The 24,639-nt window shown below is 40.3% G+C and overlaps 1 protein-coding gene and 1 pseudogene across 2 annotated transcripts in view; both read left to right on the top strand.

Moving 5' to 3' along the window:
• LOC306643300 (Fc receptor-like protein 4) overlaps positions 1 to 5,321 on the top strand; it is a 32,310-nt gene extending 26,989 nt beyond the window's left edge. Inside the window, exons 11-13 of the mRNA XM_079109358.1 lie at positions 2,598 to 2,629; positions 2,719 to 2,831; positions 4,943 to 5,321. Coding sequence (XP_078965484.1) covers positions 2,598 to 2,629; positions 2,719 to 2,831; positions 4,943 to 4,985 — 188 coding nt within the window. The 3' untranslated portion in view covers positions 4,986 to 5,321. The remainder of the gene's footprint in view (positions 1 to 2,597; positions 2,630 to 2,718; positions 2,832 to 4,942) is intronic.
• A 9,309-nt stretch (positions 5,322 to 14,630) lies between these two features.
• Positions 14,631 to 24,639, top strand: part of LOC306665083 (Fc receptor-like protein 4) — a 32,302-nt pseudogene continuing 22,293 nt past the window's right edge. The window contains exons 1-4 of the transcript in view: positions 14,631 to 14,749; positions 16,434 to 16,454; positions 23,039 to 23,290; positions 24,357 to 24,607. The product of the transcript in view is annotated as an Fc receptor-like protein 4 (transcript). The remainder of the gene's footprint in view (positions 14,750 to 16,433; positions 16,455 to 23,038; positions 23,291 to 24,356; positions 24,608 to 24,639) is intronic.

Here is a 24,639-nt window from a genome sequence, read left to right as displayed (position 1 = left end):
TTTTTTTCAGTATCTCTAATTCTTTATTGAAATGATCTCTTGCTTCCCGTATTTGCTCTTTTAACTGTTGATTGGTACGATCATTTAATGCCTGCATTTCCTCTTTCATCTCCTGGTTTGCTTCCCTGATTGTTTTAATTATGTACGTTTGAACTCTCTTTCTGACATTTCTTCTGCTGTGCTGTCATTGGGTTTTATTGATATAGTATCTAGGTTTGTTTGGGACATTTTCTTCCCTTGTTTTCTCATATTGGTCAGATGTCAGTGGGACTCTGTGATATTGCACATTTCCTCTATTGGCTTATAGTGTCCCTGTAGATTTCCAGTGTATCACCTCCCAGCCTTCAGTAGCCTGAAGTCTTGGAGTAACTTGATAATGCAGTGCTTCTGAAGAAAGCTCCCCTAGCACTACTGGTTCCACGGAGAGAGACCTGGAGAGGTCTCTGGCTGCCCTGCCCTGATCCCAGAGGCTGCTTGCAGGTCGGAGATCTCCGTTGGCTTGGGGACTTGTTGCTGGCTCTGTGTAGAAAGGCTCTCACTGGGCGGTCTGCTCTGAGAAGCTAGCCTAGAAAGGCGCTTCCCTCTGGAGGGAGCCGGGCTGCTTGGGGAAGTCCCTGGATGCCCTGTCCTGGTCTCTGAAGCAACCTGCGGGTGGGCCGGAGCTCTCGCGCTGGCTCAGGGACTTGGAGCTGGTTCTGTGCAGAAAGGCTCTCACTGGGGGGCCTGCTCGAGAAGCTGGAGAATCTGGCCCTGTGGGGGGAGCCCACCACCGCCGGAGTGCTCAGGGCTGCCTGGGGGAGACTCCAGCTGCCCTGCCCTACTCTAGTAAGCCGCCCGAATCCGGGCCTGCCGCCTGGGCCGAGCTTCACCCAGTGGGGGAGACTCACCCGTGGTTCTATTTTAGTCTGAGTCTCTCGATGCCTCCCCTTCTTGAATCCTGGGTTCTGGAGCGACTGGAGATGCAGTCACCCTCTAGTCCACCATCTTGGATCACCCCGTGGAAAAAGCCTGCGGCCGGAGGTGGACAGGGCCGCCTGGAGAGGTCTCTGGCTGCCCTGCCCTGGTCCCAGAGGCTGCTTGCGGGTCGGAGGTCTCTGTTGGCTTGGGGACCTGTGGCTGGCTCTGTGTAGAAAGACTCTCACTGGGCGGTCTGCTCTGAGAAGCTAGCCTAGAAAGGCGCTTCCCACTGGAGGGAGCCAGGCTGCTTGGGGAAGTCCCTGGCTGCCCTGTTCTGGTCTCTGAAGCAACCTGCGGGCAGGCCAGAGCACGCCGCGTGCACTCGTAACCTAATGTTGAACCTGTTTTACAAATGAAGTACATAAGATTCAGAGAAGTTAAATACATTCCCAAGGTCACAAAGCCAGTAAAAGTCTTCTATCTTGGTTTAATATTTGCTGCTAGTACAACCTATTCCTGTGTTTGACCAATAATGTATCTATCACCTGATCAGATGCTTTGTCTGTCTCTTTGCTCCCTGAGCCACCCCATTAGTCATGACTCTCTGAAGAGTAGAATTAGAACTATCAGGTTGATTGAATGCATCTATCTTACAGAGTTACCTCAATTATCTTGCTGTTCTTCACTCTCTATCCTTAATATATTGTCCAAAACAGCATTTTCATTAATAGATTGGTTATATTTCAGGCACTTGATGTATTAGTGAACTGTAGAAAACCCTCTTCACTTGTGTCTCCAGGTTTTCATAAAGGCCCTGAAGTCATAAGCAAAGCTCTGTCCATTTAGGGGGGAAAGGGTGCACAATTGTTACCACTTCATTAACAATATCTGTCATCCCAAAAGGTGTATGGTGGGGCTGGGGAGATAGCTCAGCGTAGAGTGCTTGCCTTGCAAGCACAAGGCCCTGAGTTCGATCCCCAGTACCGCAAAAAAAAAAAAAAAAAAAAAAAAAAAAAGGTGTATGGTAAGAACATGGTGAAATGGAAACTTCAGTTGCCTCAAGATACAGCTCCTTTTCAGGTTCTATCTCTCCATAAGATTAGTATGTTAATCTAATGATTTTACCTTTTTCCCTGAGACTCTTAAATTCTAATATTCATGATCCATCAAAAATATATCTGCTAAACTTTCTTTCTCTGTGACTCCACCTCTTAAAAAATCATGGCAATAAAATCAAGAGCTAGAACATGCTAATGTGAGAGTGTTCCTCGTTGGGCATATGGAGAGTTTAATGAGAACTCGCCAATCCATCAATGACAGTGAGGTGGATATACTTCAAGTTAAGAGTACTAAGAATTAAATTAAGAGAAAAATAATCTTTTGACATCTGGTAGAAGAAGAAGTGAAGTTTCTTCAGTGATATTGAGGGAGGGAGAACTTTACAGATCAATGAAGCTTGAGAAGAACTTGCAGAGGGCTTAGTTAAAAAAGTAAAGTACCTAATGTTATGCATAACTAATATGACATGAACCAATAAAAAAAGAAAGAAAAGAAAAAGAAATGGTAGAATAGAAAATCAAAAGATATGTTGGGGTGTAGAAAACATGGACAGGGCCCAGTGACCCCTAGATTCTGGAACTAAGTTGGCAGACTGGGTTCTAAGTGAATTCTTATGCCCATGGTTCCCTTTTCCTCCACAGCTAATACCCCCCGGATACATCAAGAGGACAAGGTGAGCCTCATATCCCTCTATCACTATCACCTCCAGCCTTTTGCCTCCTCTCCCTTTCCAGTTCTTCTTTTATCTTCTTTCCATTGCAGCATGCCTTAATTGTCTACTCTGAGGTGAAGACACAGCTGCCAGTTAACTCAGCTGAAAAGATCAGCTCTAAGGATGAAGATGTAGCAGAATATTATGAAAATGTCCTACTCAGGTGACTTCACCCTATCCAAAGCACCAGGCCCAGTGCAGTCCTCCAGGTCCTTGGAGCAACCAACAGACCCAGCTTTCCCACCCTTCTCACCGTATGCATGCACTCCCAAGAATTCTAATTTATTCACCCTGAAGCAGTGATGGAATACCTCTGAAAGTCTTTGCTAAAATGACTGGTTCTTCTCCAGAGTTAGGAGAAGACTCTGTGCACCTATGCTGGGCCTGACCTTATGTGTTCCCCAGGATCTGATTTGGGGAAGAGGAATAAGGTGAGAGAAGGAATGCTTTTGAAAAACAGAAATATACATTTTAGTGAATTAGGACTTGCACAAAGATAGAAAAGATGAGCAACCTGGGTCTCTTTAATGCCTTATGATTCTATCAGTGGAGAATCATCAACACCCTTTGGTGTATCTGTGAGCAGTTGTACAGGTGCTGCAGAGACCATGAATCACCCCTTCTCACCTGCCTATAGTTTGCACTGTCAGGATTCAGTTGAAGATCAAAAGATCCACATAAAATAGTTTATGGAGACAGGAATTTTTTTTAAAGATTTTAAAAACCTTACAAAATCTTCAGGAGAGCTGGAAAAGCAGGTTCTAGGCTGAATTATGTTACTATCACTTTGGACACAACATTTTAACATCAGAGAAAAATGTTATAATAGAAAATTAAAAAGCAACTTTTCAAACCTAAATTTGAATTTGAAATATCAGTATAAATTCATGATAAATTCTGCATTTTAAAAAAATATGTGCATTTCTAGGTTCATCCACTGGAAAGACTTAGACATAATTATCAATTAAATAGCAATACGCACCCTTACAAAGGTTATAGTCTCTGAACACCACTTCCTTCTCAAGTGAAAATAGGACTTCCTTTCTTGTAGGAGTTGTGTCTTTGAGTTATCAAATAGTTGACATGAGAATAATTCTTCCAATAAGTGAAAAAACAATGAAAGGAATAGGAAATCACTGTTTTTCATGAATGTTTCATGCTACCCACTACTGGTTAACATAAAAAAGAAAAACAACAGCCAAACATTATGTGACTCCTAATAGAAAAATACAGTACAGTACTACCTACAAAGCACCCATGCCCCAAATATCAAAACTGAATCCCATCAAGTCTTTAGACCTAAGTACTAGTTTATCTAGTTTATAGGAAAAACATGAGACAAAGGAACAGATTAGAATAGCATCAGGGGATTGCAACCAGCAAAATGCAAACTGTGGGAAAACTTTATAGGACCCATGATCTGGCTTCTTCAACTAATAAATGGGAAGGAGGGAGGGAGAAAAAAAAAGAGAGAGAAAGGGAGAAAATGAAAAAAGAAGAAAAGAGCAAAGCAAAGGAAAGAGAAAAGGGAGGAAGACATAAATTAAAGGGGACTTGAGACCTTTCAACCAGAAAGAATGAGCAGTCCTTGTTTAGAGCCTGATTCAATCAAATCCAGTGAAGAAAAAAAAATTATGAAATACTAGGAGAAAATTGTATGCTAATATTAGAAGTTCTTGTATTTGGGATATAAGTAACAGTTATATATATATATATATATATACATATATATATATGTAATTTTTTTTTTTTTTTTTGGAATCGAACTCAGGAACCCTTAAACACTGAGCCACATCCCCAACACTTTTTTGTATTTCATTTAGAAACAGGGTCTCACTGAGTTGCTTTGGGCCTTGCTAGGTTGCTGAGGCTGGCTTTGAACTCACAATTCTCCTGCCTCACTCCTAAACTACTGGGATTATAGGCATGTGCTACCATGCCCGGCTTCATGGCTATATTCTTATAAAAACAAAAAAGGCACTCATTTTTAGAGCTTATATTGAAGTACTAAATGAAATTATTAGCATGAATTAAATACACTTTAAAGTAGTAAATTAAATGATAGATTTGACTGTAAGGAATCAATGGGGGAGAGTGGGTAGGAAGAGGAGAGGGATACAGAATTGGTCACGCATACATCATTTCTGAAGCTGATGATGGGTACATTGTGGAAGCAAGTGAGGTTTATACTATTATTATTACTACTTATACTATTCTCTTCTTTTTGTATGTTTTCAATTTTCCACAATAAAAACTTAAAATCTCTGTGACCAGAATGCCACCTCATCTGTCACTCCCAGATTCAACCCTTGACTGAGATGACTCTCACTTCTGTTACAAGAATGGTTGTCTCCTTTCTTTGTCGCTTTCCTCCCCAAGTCCATTCTCAGCACTGTGATCATTGTGCTCCAAACTCTGCAGTGACTCCTCAATGACTGTCAGAGTCCATCAGTACCCCCATGGCCTCTCCAACCTCATCTCCTGCCATGCTCCCTCATGACATCACTGCAGACACTACCTTCCTTGCTACTTCCTTCACACATCAGGCAAATGTCCTCTGAGACCTTCGCCCTGGCGGCTCTATCTATCTGCCTAGGAAGATTCCCCCCAGATACTCACAAAGTCTTTGAGGTCTACCCTGAATCACATGTAAATTTAGAAACTATTTTGCCCATTGTAATGGTTGATTTGATTGTAAACTTGATTGGATTAAGAAATGCCAATTAAGCGGTTTCTGGGTGTGTCCATGGGTGCCTGTCTAGGAATGATTGGCATGTGGGATAGTGAACTGAAGGGGAGACCCTCCCTAAACATGGGCAGCACCACCCAATTGGATGGAATAAAAGTTGGAAGAACAAGGAAGCAGATGCAGATGCAAGCTCGACTCTTCTTGATTGCTGCTTCCATCATCTGAGGATATTAGACTCTCCTCACTCTTCCAAAGCAGACTCTGCCAGCCATTCTCCAGGGAGTTTCCAGAAACCTTGGACTCAGAGTAGGGTAGTACTGTTGATTCTTCTTGTCCTGGGGCTTCCACCTCTTGGACTACGTAGCTACTGGTTCTTCCAGCTCTCTAGCCTGCAGATGGCCATTGTGAACTATCCAGCTTCTGGTCATAGAAGTCATTCTAATAAATCCCCTTTTTATAACCATACTTCCTGTTGATTCTGTTCCTTTAGAGAACCCTAATACACCCATCTTCACCACTTCCAATCTCCATTACCCTGCTTTACTTTTCTCTCCATAATGCTTATCACTTTCAGCTATAAAATTTGCTTATTTAGTATCCTTTTTGCATATCACCCCCGAGAAAGTCACTTAAGAGCAACAACCTTTGTCTTTTTTTGTCTACTGACAGATCCTAATACCTAGAATTGTGCCTACTATATAATATATGGTATAATACATATTTTTGAATGAATGAATTATCTATTTTGATGAGGATCACTTTCCTTTCCGATAGAAGGGATCCAATGTAAACAATCTGCCACACATGGAAAACTGCCCTCCAAGGATCTGGTGCTCTATGAAAGGCTCAGGTTTAGGCTCTGTCAGGTTGGGCCATTGGCAGTGGGCAGAGTAGCTTTGGCTAGCATATGCTTATGTAATTGTACCCAAATATAGCCTCCGCAACTTCCACAAATCCACCTGATACATGAGCCCTGGAATAACTGGAGTAACTGGAAAGGAAGGCTGGTTACCTAGGGCAGGTTACCATGTTCTCCTGAATGTTGAAATTCTTGCAGGAAGTCCACTGGTGAGTATTCATATCAGGCACAAGAATTCTCTTACTCTGCTTTGGTTCATTTGGAGAAGACTACCAATATGACTCTTTCCTAATTTTGCAATTTTGATCTTTCTAAACCCAACCACTTGGCTCTAATCACTAGTCACCACTCATAAACCAGAGTAAACCCCCAACTCTGGTAATCTCATCTTCTAGGCAAAGTGAAACCCTGGGACTAATCCCTCATCTCCACAGTCTCCAGGGACTCCCTGCTGCATGGGGCTACAGGGCTGCATAATGACCTCCACCTGATGCTGGCATATTTAAACCAAGGTAGATATTTTTCTATCTGTCAACTGGTCATGGGGAATTTACCACCAAGCCATAGTTGTGGGGTTAGAGAGCAGCAGAATATGAGTCAGTCATTGTTCATTCAATTCACTGTTGCTTTCAGGTTATGTCAGAGTCAGATCTGCCCACTGTGTCCACTTAGTGATGGAATGATCTTGAACATGTATGACTTTTTGGTTCTTGGATCAGGAACTTACAGTTCACAATGAGCAGGTCAGATCTCCGGTATCATGGTAAAGTGTTCAATGACCACCAGGATGCAATTCTAACCAAGAGCTTTCTTTAAAAAGAAAAAATAAAGATAGTTATTTTAAGAGGGCACAGATTTGCTTCAAAACTGTAGGGTATCCTCTCAAGGCTTGCTGCAGATTTTACACAACATCCTGAATAGCCACAGCACTCTTGGGTTTTTTCAATATGCTAGATTATAAAAGCCAAGGACAAAGCTGGCAGCACTGTAGCTCTAACAAGCTAAAGATCACTTGTTTGCTCAAGGGCCCACTCAGAGACAGTAGTTTTATGGGTTATTCAGTTATTGAGGCTGAACAGGGCAACCAAATGTTACCTAGAGGCCTTTGAAATGTTGAATTTCTTTCCTGAAAAAATGGCAAAAACAACTTAATTTTCCTTGAAAGCATGTTGCATAGGGCCAATTACATAGTAAAAACTAAGAGAGAGAGATTAATAAAACACAAATAAAAGAATTTGCTAATTTATAGCAGCAAAAAATCTGGATAGTTTGCTAAGAATAAAATACCAGAAATGGAAGAATAGAATTGTTTGGGATTAAGTAAATCAATATAGGTACACTTGGAAAAGATTCTGAATGCTAGTACCGGTTCAAAGATACAGGAGAAATCTTAATTCGTTACTTTCTTGGTGGATCAAAACCTGTACTCAACAGTGGTCTGAGATAAATTCAGTTGAGATAATAATTCCTTGACATAATATAGAGGAAGGATTCAAAGATTTATAGAGATGAATTATTGAAGTGAATTTATCACCCATTCACATATTCCTATGTTAACTAAGAGAACATTACTTTCCACATAACACTGAAAAATACTTTTATATTTTAAAAAATAAATACCAGACTCTGTGAAAAGCATAACAGAAACAGGTCAGGAATAAAAGTAAAGATGCTGCTACTGAAACCCATGGCATGGCTACCATAAGAGGAAGCAAGGCCAAGATGGCAATCAGAATACTACAACTGACGTTGGATAATGGGACCAACAGAGGCAAGCAGGTCTTAACTGTATAAATGGAAACAAACTCAAAGCCTGGCTTGAATCATCAAAGTCATGGGCACCCCTTTTCTGTGCCAATTAGTATGAGAGTCATGGCTCAGAGCAGACAATAGGATCTACTCTAGCTGACTGAGAAAGAAAAAGATTTAATGCAGGATATTGAGGGAAAGGCTAGAAGGTGAGGCCCTAGGCTGAGTGAGCCTCAGGGAACACTCCCAGAAACAAACTGCCAAACTGAACTGGCAAGAGAGCGGACACTGTCACCAGCTGACTCAAGAGCCATAGAGAACAGGAAGCCACTGCAACTGCCACTCAGCACCACAAAATTAGAGATGGACCAAGGAATTAGCTCAGAAGACTCAAAATGCTCACATCCATCACCCAGCTTCCAGAAGACACACACAGTCATAACATCATTACATTCAAAATGACTCTCAGTCTTGTAGATGGTCTCTTTAGTGAAGAGAGGCTACATACAGAGACCCTGGATGTACCCTTCCAGTCCCTGTTAAACAAGAAGGCACTCTAGAAAAGGCTGATTTTAAGAGAGCCATTCTTCAGTAATAATTCACAATAATTCGTTTAGAATGGTGTGTGTGTGTGTGTGTGTGTGTGTGTGTGTGTGCCCACACCTATGTACTCTGAGTATCACTAACAAAAATTGCAGACAGAAGAAGCATATTAAGATAGCATTGAAGAGAAGGTTCTGGGGAATAAGGTTGATCAACTTGTGTGTCCATGTACAAATATGGCATAATGAATTCCACTGTTATGTATACCATAACACTTCAATAAAAATTTTTAAAAAATACAAGATGTGTTTTTTACTATTATTTTTAGTAAGCACATAATAATTGTACATTTAATACATGTATAAAAGTGTAATATGATAAAAATCAAGGTAATTGGCATATCTATCACCCCCCTCCCCAATTTATCATTTCTTCATGTTAGATACATTAAAAATCCTCTCTGCTAATTCTTTAGAAATATATAATTGATTGTTGTCAACCATAGCTATCTTGCTGTACTGTTAAACATTACGAGTTATTCCACCTAATCAACTGTTTCCCTATACCCCGCTTCAGTTAACTTTTTGTAGCTGTGGCCAAAATACCTGAAAATAACAATTTAGAGGAAGGAAAGTTTATTTGGAGCTCATGGTTTCAGAGGTCTCTCAGTCCACAGATGTCTGACCCCATAGCTCTGTGCCTGGGGTGGGGCAGCACATCATGGCAGAAGGATGTGGCAGAGAAAAGCAGCTCAGGACATGATAACCAGGAACAGGGAGAGTGTTCCACTCACCAGGGAAAAAAATATAAATCCCAAAGGCACATCCCCAGTGGTCTACTTCCTCCAGTCACACCCTACCGGCTTGCAGATACCACCCAGTTAATCTATCAGTGGATTAATTCACTGATTAGCTTAAGGCCCTCATAATCTATTCATTTCACCTCAGAAAATTCCTTCATTATTCGCACATGAGCATTTAGAGGATGCCTCATATCTAAATCATAACATTCTTCTCCTGGTCCCCCAAAGCTCATGCCCATCTCACAGTGCAAAGTGTAGTCACAATCTCCTATAAGACTCAAGCAAAACTCTTAGCTGCAAGAGTAAAGATTAAAAGCAATTTGCATATATCCAATATATAATGGCACAGAGTAAACGTTTCCATTTCAAAAGGGAAAATGGGCATACAAAGAAGGGATGGGATCAAAGTAAGACTGAAATCCAGTTGGACAAACAAGTCTGTGGATTCATCTCCAGCATCTAGGGTACATAACACTGTGACACTCCTTCCAAAGATCTTGTGTACCCACTAACAATCCTCTCCCCAACCTCACCCTTCTCCGCCTCTGGCAAACACTATTCCACTCTCTACTTCTATGACGCCACTATTTTAGCTTCCACATAGGAGAATATACAGCATTGTTCTTTCTGTGCCTCCACATATTTCACTTAAAATAATGAACTCCAAGCTCATCCACGTTGCCACAAATCAGGATTTTCTTCTTTGTCTGGGTAAATAGTATTCAAGTGTATATAAGGCCATATTTTTTTATCCTTTCACCTATTTTTTATAAGTTTTATTTTACAATTTTTATTGGTACATGATAATTATACATGACAGTGAGATTCATTGTAACATATACATAATACATATACAGATACATAATATTTGATTAATTTCACTCCCCAGCATCTCTCCTAGCTATCCCGTCCTGCCTCCTAGGATGATTTTCCTCTACCCTCTGATCCTCCTTATATTTTTTGAGATCCCTTTGTTCCTTTTTTCTGCCTTCCATATATAAGAAAACATATGACTCTTAACTTTCTGAGTCTTGCTTATTTCATTTAACATGAACCTTCCACGAACTGAGTTTTTTAAGTTAAGAGATTCAAGTCCATGATGTGCTGCTTGTTAGCTTTAAGCTCTTAGACAAGTTGCAAATAACTTTCTGGGTTCAGTTTCCCTCTATGCAAAATTAAGGTACTATCTCCTTTGCATAGCTCTTGGGGGGACATTCCTGCCTCAGGCTCTGCACTTGCTGTTCCCTCTGCTACCATGCTCTTCCCCCTGGCAGCCACTGCTCACTACCACAACCTTCAGCACCTATTCAAATGTTACCTTTTCTGTGAGGTCTTCTGTGATCATCTGTTTAGGTTAGCAACCTGCCCAGCTCCCAACAATACCTCTCATCCAGATCCATATTTCTCAAAGTACACCAGAACCAAAGTATATTTTTTATCATGTCGCAAAAATACAAGTTCAAAACATGATTAAGAACTATAAATAGATTCTACATTTTGGGAGAAGCTGTAAAGTTACACTGTAAGCATATGGTATACAGGGAGAGAATTTATAGCCACTTTGCAACTTACTACATCTTAAAAATCAAATATAGCTTGAAAACAATTAGTTACAGAATCTAGATGTGCCCCTACCATGATCTTAATATCCTAACATTGAACTTGTTAGGAAATTTAAATTCAAGATGGCAATGTTCTGCAATGACAGAGAATGTAAAGCCATCATTACATCATTATCCAGCAATCAATCTATACTAAAACTTTAGATACAGAATGGCACAAACTCAGTAATAAAAAGGGGAAAACCATGAGTTAGGTAAGTTCCTGATGTTGGAAGCACAGAGAGATTAATACTTTATTTGATGAATAATATGGTGATCAGCCATACATGAAGTTTAGGAGGCACTATGTCACTATGGGTATAATTGTGAGTTTGGTCAGCTTTTTATTGCTGTGATACCTGCACAAACAACTTAGAGGAGAAAAGATTTATTTTGGCTCCTGGTTTCAGGGGTGTCAGTCCATGATCCATTGCTTTGATTCTGAGGTGAGGCAGAACATCATGGTGAAAGGGCACAGCAGGAATATACTTTCATTCATGGCAGGCGGAAGCACAGAAAAAGAGGGAAAGGGGCCCAAAGGACAACAAACCCTTCTAGGGCACACTCCCAGTGACTGTTACTCTCAACTAGTTTCCACCTGCCAGTAGTCTGTTAACCATCAATAAATTAATCCACTGAAGATCCCAGAGCTCTCATGATAAAATCGCTTCCCAAAAGCCCCACTTCTGAGCACATGAGACATTCCAGATCTGAACCACACAGAGTGTCTTCCAAAGGTACATGTTTGGAGGACTGGGGATATAGCTCAGCACTTGCTTTGCATGTGAGAGGCTCTTCAATCTTCAGTATCAATCAAACAATCGACCAATCCAAAGGTATGTACTGTCTTGGTCTGTAGGGTGGAGACATTGGGAAGTGCTGTATTTTGGGAGACAAGTCTCTCCCAAAGTGGGAGATCCTTAGGCCCTTAAGGGAGTACCCTTGGAAGATAATTTTCATGGGACACATTGGTAGTTCTCATGAGAGGATTAATAGAAAAGCCCAAGTTTGACTCTGCCCTTCCTCTCTCTGTTCCTGGCTCAGGATGTTCTGACACAGCTGTCCCTGCTGTTGTCATCTGCTCCCCTGACCACAACCAAGCCAATGAGGTGCTATGCCTTTGAACCTCCACAGCTGTGAGATAAATAGATGTTGCTTTTCTTTATAAGTTAGTTGCCTCATGTATTTCTTTGTAGTATAGGTAGTTTACTTGCAGCATGGTGAATTAAAAGGAAATAAATTGTTTATGTCATTCGCTGAGCAAACTTGGCCTCAGCTTCTTACCAAAGAACAAATAGTTGGACTTTTAGTGTACCATACAACCCATTTAAGCACGTCGACTACTTCTGAGATAAGCATTTGTAATTATCCAAAATAATGATCCTATTCATTGAAATCAATTTCCAGAAATAAAAAGGAATAGATTGAACTACATATCCCAAACTGTGGAATTGAAAAATGAATTCAGAAAGGAAAGATCTGAAAATAAACCAGTATAGTTGAATTTGCTTTTTTTCCAATTAATATTGATAGTGAGACTGGAGAGTACTCAAATAGAAATAATTGAGGAGTAAGGCAACACTGAAAAACAATATGGCAATGGAGGACTGCCAGAATTCTACAAAGAAGTTCTCCTAAATATAAAAACTATTGTGCAAAGTTCCTTCCCATGGTCAGAAGTGCCTACATTTGCAAATAATTGTTTGCCTTTATAAAACAATAAACTAAATATGGCAACCATTTGAAGGATACAAAGCTGAATCCTACATTGCATATACAATGTGAAATGTAAGTTCTGACACTGATTTCTTGGTGTAGAAGAGGAGATGTCAGGTTTCCAGTTCCCAAACTAAAAAGTAATGAATAATGAAGAAAAAACTTTATGTCTGCATTACAATTTGTACTTGTCAAGTTTTGATTGAAAATATAGTCTCTAATACATTCTTACATTGTTACAAGCATATCCAATAGTTCAGTTAAAAAAAGTAATTGAATTTTATTGCATTTTGGAAGTTGATTATTCTAACATGTCATTCCCTTCACTCTACATTGCTGATCTGGCTCCCATAGGCTTTGAATTTGCAAAGCCTATTTGAAATAGACTAAGTCAGATTAAAACAAATGCCAGGGGCACCAATCTATGAAAAGAAATCAAACCAGAATAAATCAGTAAAATGTGCACTTGCTGCGCTCCCATAAAATAAAGAGGACCCTCCAGTGCAGTTTTTTAAAATATGCCTTTCTAAAACGGGTTTTTGTTAAATACTTTTGTGATGTTCAGTTCAAGTTAAAAATGGACAGTCACAGATAGCATTCAGAAGTCATGTAATGCAGAGTTTAATGTTGTGTACTGGTGAATTGGGAATTTTACTTTAGTCTCTAAATTTTAAGTTCTTTTACATACAGCTTTCCAATAAATTACTGATTTGGAAAATCATGAAATCTAATGAAGAATTATAGTTTAAGATGTTTTATTTTGGAGATCCTTTTTCAAGACATTAACTCACTTTTAGCCAGCAGAAAGGAAGTAGTAAGAAAGTCAGTTACCACATTAAATGAAGTGCATGGAAAACAGCATCACCCCTTTCCCTTCTTGATAAGTATTAGGTGACTCCATGACTTTTGAAAGGGACCAGGGCAAGAGTAAAATGTGTGTGTGTGTGTGTGTGTGTGTGTGGTGTGTGTATACATATAATGATATATATATTATATATGGCTATAATTATATAGTTATATTAGAAATACAGAGTGCTCCTAATTCACTCCTATGTGCATTATCCTTCCTTATAAGAAGACCAAGGGACATTTATTCACAGGTTTGTAGGATGATGATGATGGTAATGGACTGCCTTCCACCTTAGCCCATGCTAACTTCCAGTTCTAGAATGACATTCCTTCAACTTTCATATCACTTCCACTAGGAAGCCTCTCCTGATTCCCCACCCAAGTCATTTTCCCTCCTACCAGAGCATTTTCATTCAGTGTATAATTCCATATTGACTGTTTGTCTCCCCTACTAGAATGAAAAGCTTGTTGAGTCTTGATTTCCACTATGTTCCCAGCATCTGGTTCTATACCTAGAATACAGTTATATAAATATCTGCCAAGATATACAATAATCTGCCAAGATAGTCCTGTAGCAAATTTCAGATTTTAGGACCTTAAGTGAAACATAGTCATATTATATAAGAAGAGTGTGATGAGGATATAATTTCCTCTTTAGCTCATCTTACTCAGATCAAAGGTTGTGACTTCCCCTGGGACAGATGAGTCAGGATATATTTTCATATATGTTAGAGATTTGAGTTGTCTTGTGACTGAGAAATTCATCATGGGGTGGGTCCAGCAGAGGCAGTAGGGAACAGGGGAGGATATTTCCTGAATGAATATTCTCCATCTCAGGGTGTTTCAGGTACATCCTTGGATTATGTGAATCTCAGGAGGACTTCAGTCTTGCCTGGTTTCTGGAGGCAGAGAGGATCAACCTTGATCTCCTGGAAAGACAGAAGCTAGAAAGTTTTGGAAATGTGACAGCTAAATTGGAGAAACTCTTCATACCATGATGTCAGAGCAACGCTTAAATATTTCACTTTCTGGATTGTCTTACACTGTGTAACATGGTATTTTTAAGAAAGATTGCTCTACTTCCGTCTTTCACATCATTATGCAAACATCTCTATTCAGAGAAGTACTCCTGCACTCAATTCTGTGAGTAGACAGTGTAGACACACGCTGCTTTGACAGTCTGGGTTGACCTGTCTTGTCTCCTAAGATCTACTCCTTCTCCGGCTGCTGGGGCAGGACTCCATGCTGCTGTGGGCATCCTTGCTGATCTTTGGTAAGTAATGGAGAGGAGTCTGGCCTGAGCCTCAGCCAAGCCAAAGGCCCCTCTTCTGGCTAGTGACTGTGGATTTTTTACTCCCTTTTCAGAAGAGCAGAATATGAACAAAGGAGAAGGTATTGATTTAATGGCATGAGGGAAATAAACAAAATTGATTTCCAAAAACGTGTTCCTCATCCACTTTTGCTTTCAGTTGCCTATGAAAAAGCCCTCTCCATTTTTGTTTTCATGTGAAAACAAACATACAAAAAATAACTAGATTCAGTTACCCCCCCACTAAATTGAGTTCATGAAAACCCAGATAAAAATACAATCTGAGATTCTAAGAACCATATATATCTAATTGTGAGCTGAGACAATTGATGCTCTGCTGAGAATTGTAATTTCCTTCTCTGTATCCTAAGATCAAACCTACTGTGACTTTGCAAAGACCATGAGAAGAGAAAAAAAATGAAATGGTTTCCTTCAAACACACCATCCCCTGCCCCTGCTTCTGTATTATTTGACAATATTTGTCCCCATGAGGCACTGAATTCCTAGTAGTTCACACTAGGGAATTTTAAAAGTCAGTCTGTGTACTTGTTAAGTGAATTTATCTTGCTCCAACTTGGATCCCCGGACTCTAACTTGGGGAAGATTTATAATTAGTGTGATATGTGCATCATGGGAACTCAGTAAATAGTGAACGGGTGAATATTCTCAGCATAGCATAGAGATGAGCACCTCAGAGAGTCGAGAGGCCTGGATATCTCAGCCTCTGCCCTCAAGAACTGACACTGATTAGAACATTGAAGTTCCAATGCCAGAACATTTGACTTGCCTATACAAGAGAAATATTACATACTGGATCATAGGATAATGGGTGATGATAACAATTGTTTCTTTCTAACTCCCATGTCCCAGACACCATTCTAAGAATATCCCATGTATTAATCTATTCAGTTCTGTAACAATCAATAGCCAAAACTGTTATAACTCAAATTTACAAATGAGGAAACGAAGGCACAGTAACTGTGGTCTCATGACTAATTCATGCAGCTAGAATTAGTGGTGGTGTCAGGATTCAAACCCATCATCTGACTTTGGACACTATGCATTTAACATTTACCCCATATTGTGTTTAATTATGAGCTTCAATAAGCTATGATAGTCAGTGTTCTGAGTCAAGAGAAGAGGGAGCTTGCTTCAGCCTAGAGACACCTGAGAAGGCTTCATGGAGGAGGTAAGGTTTCATTTAGACCCTAATGCATGGATGTGACTTGACTTGGTACTGAAGAAGAAGAACACTCCAGGCAAAACTATCACGGAGTCAAATTTCAGCAATAGCCCCATACATTTTTAAAAATAGGACATCAACCATTAATTGAGGACTTACTAATTTAATTCACTATAATAATACCATGAAGTCACTTTTATGGTCCTCATTTTTCAGAAGAGGAAACTGAGAGTTGAAAGTTTATGTGGTTTGCCCAGGGTTTACATGGCTAAAATTGAAACCAGGTTATCTGAGCCTATAACATGAGATTTGGGTCACCATGCTACTTGGCTCCTCTGAATAGGTGGAACTGCACGTATTTCTCTTCCTTTTGTTTGGAAATAGAATATAGCATGCAGGTTCTCAGGGAGAAATGGTTGGGGACACCTTACCTGTGTTGATACCTGGCTTTTTACTATTTTGCAGCTCCAGTCCATGGACAATTTGGTAAGTTCCCCTTTTCTTTTCTCTTTCATATCTCCAGATGTTCTAATAACTGTCCTCTATCTCTTGTAACAAAGACCACATTGTCTTCTTCATTTCTTCTCTGAGTGCTGCAGAGACATAAAAATATCAGTTGTTTCGGTGATTCTGATGCTAAGCATTAGAGTTTTTGGAAGTACTTTTCTCAGACCAAACTTGCCATTGTGTTGGATGAACATGGAAGACTGGGACACGTGTCACTGGAGTTCACAGTAGGAAGAGGCATCACCTCACCTGATGTGAGATTCTGGCCAAGCCTGATGTTGGAATGCGCAGAATTCTGAGAGGGAAAGACTTTTAAAAGTCATTATTACAAATTGGGAGACTGGAGCTCAGCTTTGCCCCTAACAATGTATGACCAATTCTCTGTAGACACTTTTTTCTAGAAATAGCTCAAATCGTGATGACTCTGAGCTCCCATCCATCCTGCTAGTCAGCAGGAAGTCCAGTCTGTCTTGTCTTTTCTTTCTCTCTTTCTTTCTTTCTCTTTCTTTCTTTCTTCCTTTCTTTTCTTTTCTTTCTCTTCTTTCCTTCCTCCCTCCTCCTCCCTCCTTTCCTTCCTTCCTTCCTTCCTTCCTTCCTTCCTTCCTTCCTTCCTTCCTTCCTTCCTTCCTTCCTTCCTCTTTCATGCTGGGATTGAACCCAGGGCCTTATGCATGCTAAACAAGTGCTCTACCACTGAGCTACAACCCAGCCCTTTCAAAAAAACAATTTTTTTTTTCCATTTTGAGACAGGGTCCAAGTTGCTGAGGCTGGCCTTGAACTGGCAATTCTCCTGCTTCAGCCTCCCAAGTCACTGGGATTATAGGTGCACACGGCTACACCCTGATAGAAAGTCCAGTGTTTTATAGGGAACTGTCTCACAGATGTTTGGCAACCACTGTGGAATTCCTTTCAAACACATCCTGCGAATTGCTGGTGGTTACCCTGTTTGAGTCAAGAAACCACAGCCCCCGGGTATACACTGTCTCCCTCTCAATGTCATGGACACAAACTATTTCCCTGCCAAAGTGAGATAGGATTGTAACTCAGCAAGACTTTGCTAATGTTTCTAGGATGAGGAAATGAAACAGAATGTCTTACATCAGTCACTTAGTGTGATTAATCTCAGAATTCAATGCCAAACCTCACAAAGGTCCTGACAAAGGGTCTCCTCCTGGTCACAGAGCCATTGCACACCAGATGGGCAGCTTACTTGAACCAAAGAAGAATCTAGTTGAACTTACCAAAGGAAGGAAGGTCTCCTTCCTTCCAGGAAAGTACCTGCAGCCAGCCCAAGTCCCCATTCCCTTGCCCCAAGATCTTCCTAGGAACATAACTGGTGGGGATTTCTACTTTCTTCAGGAGAAGCACAACTCCATTCCCAATGAGCACACAGGGCATTCTGTCCAAATATTTAAGAGACAAAACGTTTAATCTTTCTTATTGGTGCGTAACAGTAGAATTCATGGTTATACACAATAGTAGAATTCATTATGGCATATTTTACATGCATTTTACATAATTTGATCAATTTCATTCCCTGGTACCTTTCCTTCAGAGAAAAATTTTTTTCTTTTTTTGAGGCGGGGGACCAGGGAGTGAACCCAGGGGTAATTACCACTTGAGCCACATCCCCAGCTCTCTTTAATTTTCTTATTTTGAGACAGGGTCTTGCTGAGTTTCTTAGGGCCTTGCTAAGTTGCTGAGGCTGGCTTTGAACTCACTATCCTCCTGCCTCAACCTCCTGAGATTACAGGCGTGCACCACTGTGCCCGGATAAGAAAAAAAAAATTTTTGAAGTCTACAAAAACTCATGAATGTTTTACATTACCAAACAGAAACATTTAACCTCTTCATCTAAAACATGCATTCAAGTGACCTTACAGTTTTTTTTCCCCATAATCAGAGAAAAGTTATTTTCTTTTCATTTGGATATTATTAAAAGACTCATTTGGGAACTCCTTCCAGAAAAAGTTAAGAACATTTAATATCTCGAGCTTTAAAAAAGCAATTGCTTTGAAGTCTTTAACTGTGGACAGTTCCCCCTTAACTGAGCATGAAAAGGTAACAAGACAAGAATCAATCTAAAGTGATTCCACTTAAAATTGTATAGTAAATAACAGCACCCCAAAATTGAGATTTTATTTTTGAAAAATAAAAAAACAATTATAATTTGTTTTATTTTCCACTTCACAGAAGTTGGATTATCATAGGTGATTTGTAGAACAAGCATGAATCTACTATTGTTTTTTTTAAATGTGGCGTCTGTGAGAGCTCCAGACCTCCTGGCTGTGTTCAAGACAGGAAGGGGTATGGGGCAGCAGAGAAGGGAACTGAAGCTGTCAAAGAATTCCCAAGTGCTTCTGTCTTTCAACATAAAGGCAGACTTTCCCCCAGAACCTATTGCCTGGTGTACCTTAGCTTTATTACTCTGACATCTTTTCATCCAGACCTGGACGGTGTAGCTGGGAAGGCCAGTTGCTTTACTTTTTCAAACCCACTGATGGGCAGCAGTCTAGAGAGGGCATTAGGACTAACCTCCAGGAACCAGACTAGTGCTTTCTTTTTATTCATTTCCCCTTTTTCATTTTAACAGATCTTTCTTTATTTCACTCCTCAGTGCTGTCAGCCATCAGAATAGTGGTTCCATGTCACTTTTCCAACTTCATGAAATACTGCATCTTAGGCAGGATCTGAAATAGTAATCAAAAAATTTTCACTTGCACACCCATTGAAAGATTAGCTTACCAAACCACTTATCTTTAAGCAGGTCAGAGAATAATATTAAATTGAGAAGGATGTTTCTAATAATAATTTTCTTGTTAGCTTCACAATCTTAAAACTACAGGACTCAGAGCACTACAAATAAAATCTTCTCCCAACCCAGAAATCCTGGGAAAAACTTTATTATTTATTATTAATAAAGGAAAACACTTTATTATTGAATAAGTGTTAAATCAGAATGAAACGCACATCATAGACAAACCACTAAAAGATAGCAAAGACAGAAAGGAATTTTGTTCCTCTATTTTGGCAAGCAGATAATCCATACATACATGTTTTCAAGATAAAAAAATTTGGTCTTCAAAAAAAAGAAATTGACATATAGTTTATCTTAACTATGATAACCAGGAGGCACATGTTAGCTGATTGACTTTTACTATAGAGAAACAAACTTCTCATATTTTTATAACAACTGATAGTTTTGTGTTGGAGTCAGGTGAGCCCACCAGAGTTAGACTTAGTCTCCCACAGAAGCTGGAAGAAAAAGGTGCCATCTTCCCATATGCCATCTCCCCAAAACCAAAAAGGTAGCATGTCGTGTCCATGGCCCAGTTGGGTGAGGGCAGTGGGGTAGGCTGTGGAAAGGCCAAAGAAGGTACCCAGAGATGGCATATGAGACATAGGATTTATTGGGGAAGAGTTCAGTGACAGCTCATGAGGCTGAAGCAGGGGCATTGCAAGTGTGAGGCCAGCCTCAGCAAGTTAGTGAGATCCTGTCCCAAAGTGAAAAACAAAAAGGGCTGGGGATAATTCAGTGGTAAAGCACCTTGGGTTCAATCCCCAGTACCAGGGATGGAGACAGTGACTGCTCCAAGGGGAATTCATGGGTGACAGGCTGAACAGAGAGCCCCTCCATCAAGCAAGTGCCTCCTCTCCCTCTTACTGCTTTGCCCAGTGGTGACTGGCTCAGGAATGACGTGTACTCTTTCTACAAGGCACTCAGTTCCATAACTATCCCTACTCAGAGAGGGGTTTTATACATTAGGCTGCAGCAGCAGTGACATCTTCAGCATTAGTTTGCTTGTATGACCAGCATCTCAAGGAGCAACTTTCCCAGCATATATTCAAGAAAGTAGCTTTGGACAGATGGCACTAACTTTCCCTGGTTCCCAGTGTGCCTAAGAGAAAGCCAGGGTCCTCTAAAAACGTATGTATCTGTACTTTGCATCCCAAAGCAGCTATTGCTCCCTTGACTTGGCTGAGCTTTTAGAAAAAGGAAGGGAGCATTTGGGGATGGTATTTTACTGTCCCCCTGCCTTTTTTAGGGATAATAAATGGCACCCAGGACTTTCCTGAGGTTTCAGATTGGCCAGACTCTTGTTTAGTCAGTCATTATAAAGATTTATAAACATTCAAACGGGACAGGAAAAGAAATTCTAAAAGAAAAGGGAGAAATCTCTTCCCTTGTTTTCCACAGGGAGCATTAGATTTTGTTTTTTTTAAACTTGTTTTTACCCTATATTCTCCAAATCTGTCCATCCATGTTTCAAAGATCTCAGGGTCCAGTTTCACACAAGGTCAATATTTTCTTGCCATCAGAGTGTCTTTGAGGTTTAGAGCGTTGAGAGTACCTATCTCCCTGCAGTCTTACCCTTTGTAGCTGTCTAGAAGTATTTCATACCTCACACAGCAGCCTGCTCCCTGTTCTCACACCTACTTCTCATTGATATTATTACTGGAGTCCTAGGCCAAAGGCCTGACTCGGAGGATCCAACAAATCAGGTTCAGCCACTCACCCCAAAAACAAATAGAAAAGGAAATGATACAAAGCACAAAGGAACTTTAATCAGTGTAGCTACACTGGGAAGAGAAGTGGTTCATCCCCTTAGCTCTGTCTTCAAGGGTGTGGGAAGCCATCGTTATCTAGCAGAAACAGACAAGGTTGAGACATGAGACACAGAGGCCTGGCTTCTAGGAACTGGCAGCCAGGATGGCAAGTATGTGATGCTGCATGGGAGTGGTTCCCTGTCTAGTTCTATGATAGTTTCCTTGAGAAAGTGGCTCCCCTAACTCCACCACATCCTTTCATCACAGAAGTCCCTCCCAGTCCGGGCCCCTTTACCTGTGTGACTATAAATGAAAGAGAGTTGGGCTACTCCATGTTGTTAGAGGCGGATCTATCACGTCCCCTCTCATTTAAAAAGAGTGCTGGCTCTTGTGTTTTTATTGATTAGATAAGTTTATGAGTAATTGATTGATTGATTTTTTGATTGATTTTTTTAGATGTTGGTAGACCTTTATTTTATTCATTTATTTATATGTGGTGCTGAGAACCGAACCCAGGGTCTCACACATGCTAGGCAAGCGCTCTACCACAGCCACAACCCCAGCCCCTAATTGATTGATTTATAGCCAATATTGTCCTCCGGCAGTTAACACTTTTCTCATCCATGTGGGATGTGGCAGAAACCCCCACACAAGGCACTGACAATGACTTTGAGGCTTTTCAAGAGGAAAATGAAGGCAGAGCTAGAAGGTTTGCAGTGCTACCAAACATGTGACTTTGATCAGGTGTGGTCTGTTTCAATATTATCTCATTATTTCAGGATTGGTCAGGTCTGACCCTGACAGGTTAAAAAAAAATTGCTGTTGCCTGTCAGGGTAGCTTCAACTCATCACAGTTACTTACTGTATCAGATCCCATTCCTGAAATCAAAGGTGACTTAGAGCAAAGGAAATAGATGTAAAATGGAGGTGAGGATGCCAAGTCCTTAATACTCCTTTTAGCCACCCATCAAACATTTGCAGGCAGAAGTGAAGAGTTTAAGTCCTTGTTACAATATGAGTAGAAATACAACTTGGACTTTTTGCATACCAGCATAAGTGATCTCCAAATTTCTGTATTTCTTCCATATGTAAGTCCAGTCCCAATATATGCCAATGCTGCATATAAGGGGAGGGGGACAATTATTTTTACTTCAGCCCATCTTAGGCTCCTTGGCTGAGGCTGATATTTAATTGGTAAAAGATTAATAGGAGAAAAATTAAGCTTTAATTACATAAGTACCCATGGGAGCTCACAAAGTCAAGTGTGGCTCAAGCAGGCAGCAGATAACTGAGGCTTATATCATCTTAGGCTAAACAAAGTTAAAGGGGTTGGGGGTCGTGGAAAGGCAGAAACAAGTTATGGGAAGATGACCAGGAAAAGCATAGCAACAAGGGTTGTTTATTACAATTTGTTGTGCAGATCTAAGCCAACATTCCTCTACCGAGAAGGTCCAATAGAAGGAGATGCCTTTATGAAAGCAAATTTTCTTTAGGAAAAGAAAACATATGCCCTATTTTTAGAGTTTTCCTTATTTCTGGTAGTCCTCAATGGGCTTTTAGCTCAAAATATTCATATGCCAAAGAAGCATATTTTGGGATGGCATATTCTGGTACCCTTCATGCACACGCACACTCATCTTAGAGAGATCTCTGTAGTGTGAAGAGCCCTGGAGGGAGGTTCATGTGCTGGAGAAATGCAATGCTCAGTTATGTACCTGAGGACTTGGTCCACCTGAAAAGGTAAGAGGGTTTGTAAGCCTCCCATCATTGATCAATCATGAATGAATCCCACTAGAGTTGCCCTCTGAAAAGTCAGTCTGCTCCTGGAAACCTCTGAGCAGCCACTGCACCTGGGAGTAAGGTGAGCCCAGCTGGAAAACCTGCAACTTGGGGAAGCAGTAGTCCTCCCCAGCACCCAGGGGATTCTTCAAATCCTGGTTCTCCTGTCTATCCCACATGAACCTCTGTGACAGGGATTGCAAGGACCACCACTCAGATCATTTTCTTCTTCTCAGCAATTGCACCCAAACCTGTGATTTCCCTCCATCCTCCATGGACCACAGTTTTTCAAGGAGAAACAGTGAATCTGACTTGCAATGGATTTCATTTCTGTGCACCAGAGAAAACAAAATGGTACAGTGGACACACCAATAGAAAAGAAAGAGAAACCCCAGGAAATATCTTGCAAGTCCATGAACCTGGAAGTTACAGATGCCAGGTCCAGGGCTCACTTCTGAGTAACCCTGTAATCTTGACCTTTTCTACAGGTGAGAAAAAGGTGAATTGCTTAAAATCTTAGCTCTCTGCAGTTTTTAAGAATTAGGGTCCTTCCTTCCTTTCTATCCCTCAACTTCAGCTACTTTCCGTTTCACATTCTTCCTCATTGTCTGCAAATGTTTTTCACTTGAAATTCGAGTTTAAATGCTTAATATCAATCAGCAAACATCCCCACACATTTACACATTTACACAGTCAAGAAAATGAGTTTTGCTTTAGTCAATACAAAAAGGAAACTGTCTGAGATGCTACCCTGTAGGACTTTGCAGCTTTGTAAGGGAGAAATCACACACATGAACACGCTAAGCACAAAGGAGAAAGTGAAAAGCGTCATAAAGAAAGTTAGAAATTTCCAACCTCTGGCCTTTCATCCCTGCCTGTTCTGGTATCTGTCCCTTCTTCATTTCTATTTTTATCTCTGACTTACAAATGCTCCTATCTCTTCCTGTGCAGTTTTACCTCATTTCAACATAATGTTCTGGATCCCATTCACAGGCATGGCTCTATAGGGGGAGGTATTCACCACAGTTATCTAAGACAGAATAGATACAGCTAATCTCAGATCACAACCTGAACAGCAGGAAAATTTCCATAGAGGACCACATTCACTATTATTGAACCTAGACTTATGCCTCTGAAAATAATTATTCTATATAGCATTCCCCAATGGACCACCATAATTCCTTGTATATGTCTCCAAATGCCACTTCTTTGATAGCATCTGCTCAGAGATTCAGTGAGCAGATTGGTGTTGATTTTTGCTATATTATATGATGTCAGGGATTTTGATCACACCTTCTTTGGCTTTTCTTCTCCATATTAAAATCCTTACATTTTGAATCTGTCCTTAAAGGATTGAATAAATGTGTTTAGAATTTGTTTAGGTGTTGTATCTGAAGCAGGTCTCACTGATTGGGAAAGAAACAAATAGACTTTGTTCAGGAGATTAAATTCTGGTGGAGGGAGAAAAAACAATAAAGGCTTTGTCAATGAAGGGACACAGAGAAAGAAGGTGGTGCCCTGAATGATGATATCTTTTCTCTGTATTTTTTCCAGGATTCTTAATCCTACAGGCTCCTTATTCTGTGTTTGAAGGAGACACTTTGGTTTTGAGATGCCAGAAAAGGGGAAAAGAGGAGTTGACCTACATGAAATACACTTGGAATGGAAAAGTCCTTATTTCTAACAAAACCTTGGATCTTTCTATCCCCAGAGCAACATTAAATAATAGTGGCACTTATCAATGCACTGGATTTCGGAATGAAATTTTGATACTTAGCTCAAATAGAATATATATGGAATTCAAGGTAAATCCTTCATTTCATATAGATCCATTTAG

Source organism: Sciurus vulgaris, assembly GCF_902686455.1.
Source record: "Sciurus vulgaris genome assembly, chromosome: 1".
NCBI classification, from domain to species: Eukaryota; Metazoa; Chordata; class Mammalia; order Rodentia; family Sciuridae; genus Sciurus; species Sciurus vulgaris.
The sequence above is the reverse complement of the archived record's forward strand: the minus strand, read 5'-3'. Positions and strand labels throughout refer to the sequence as shown.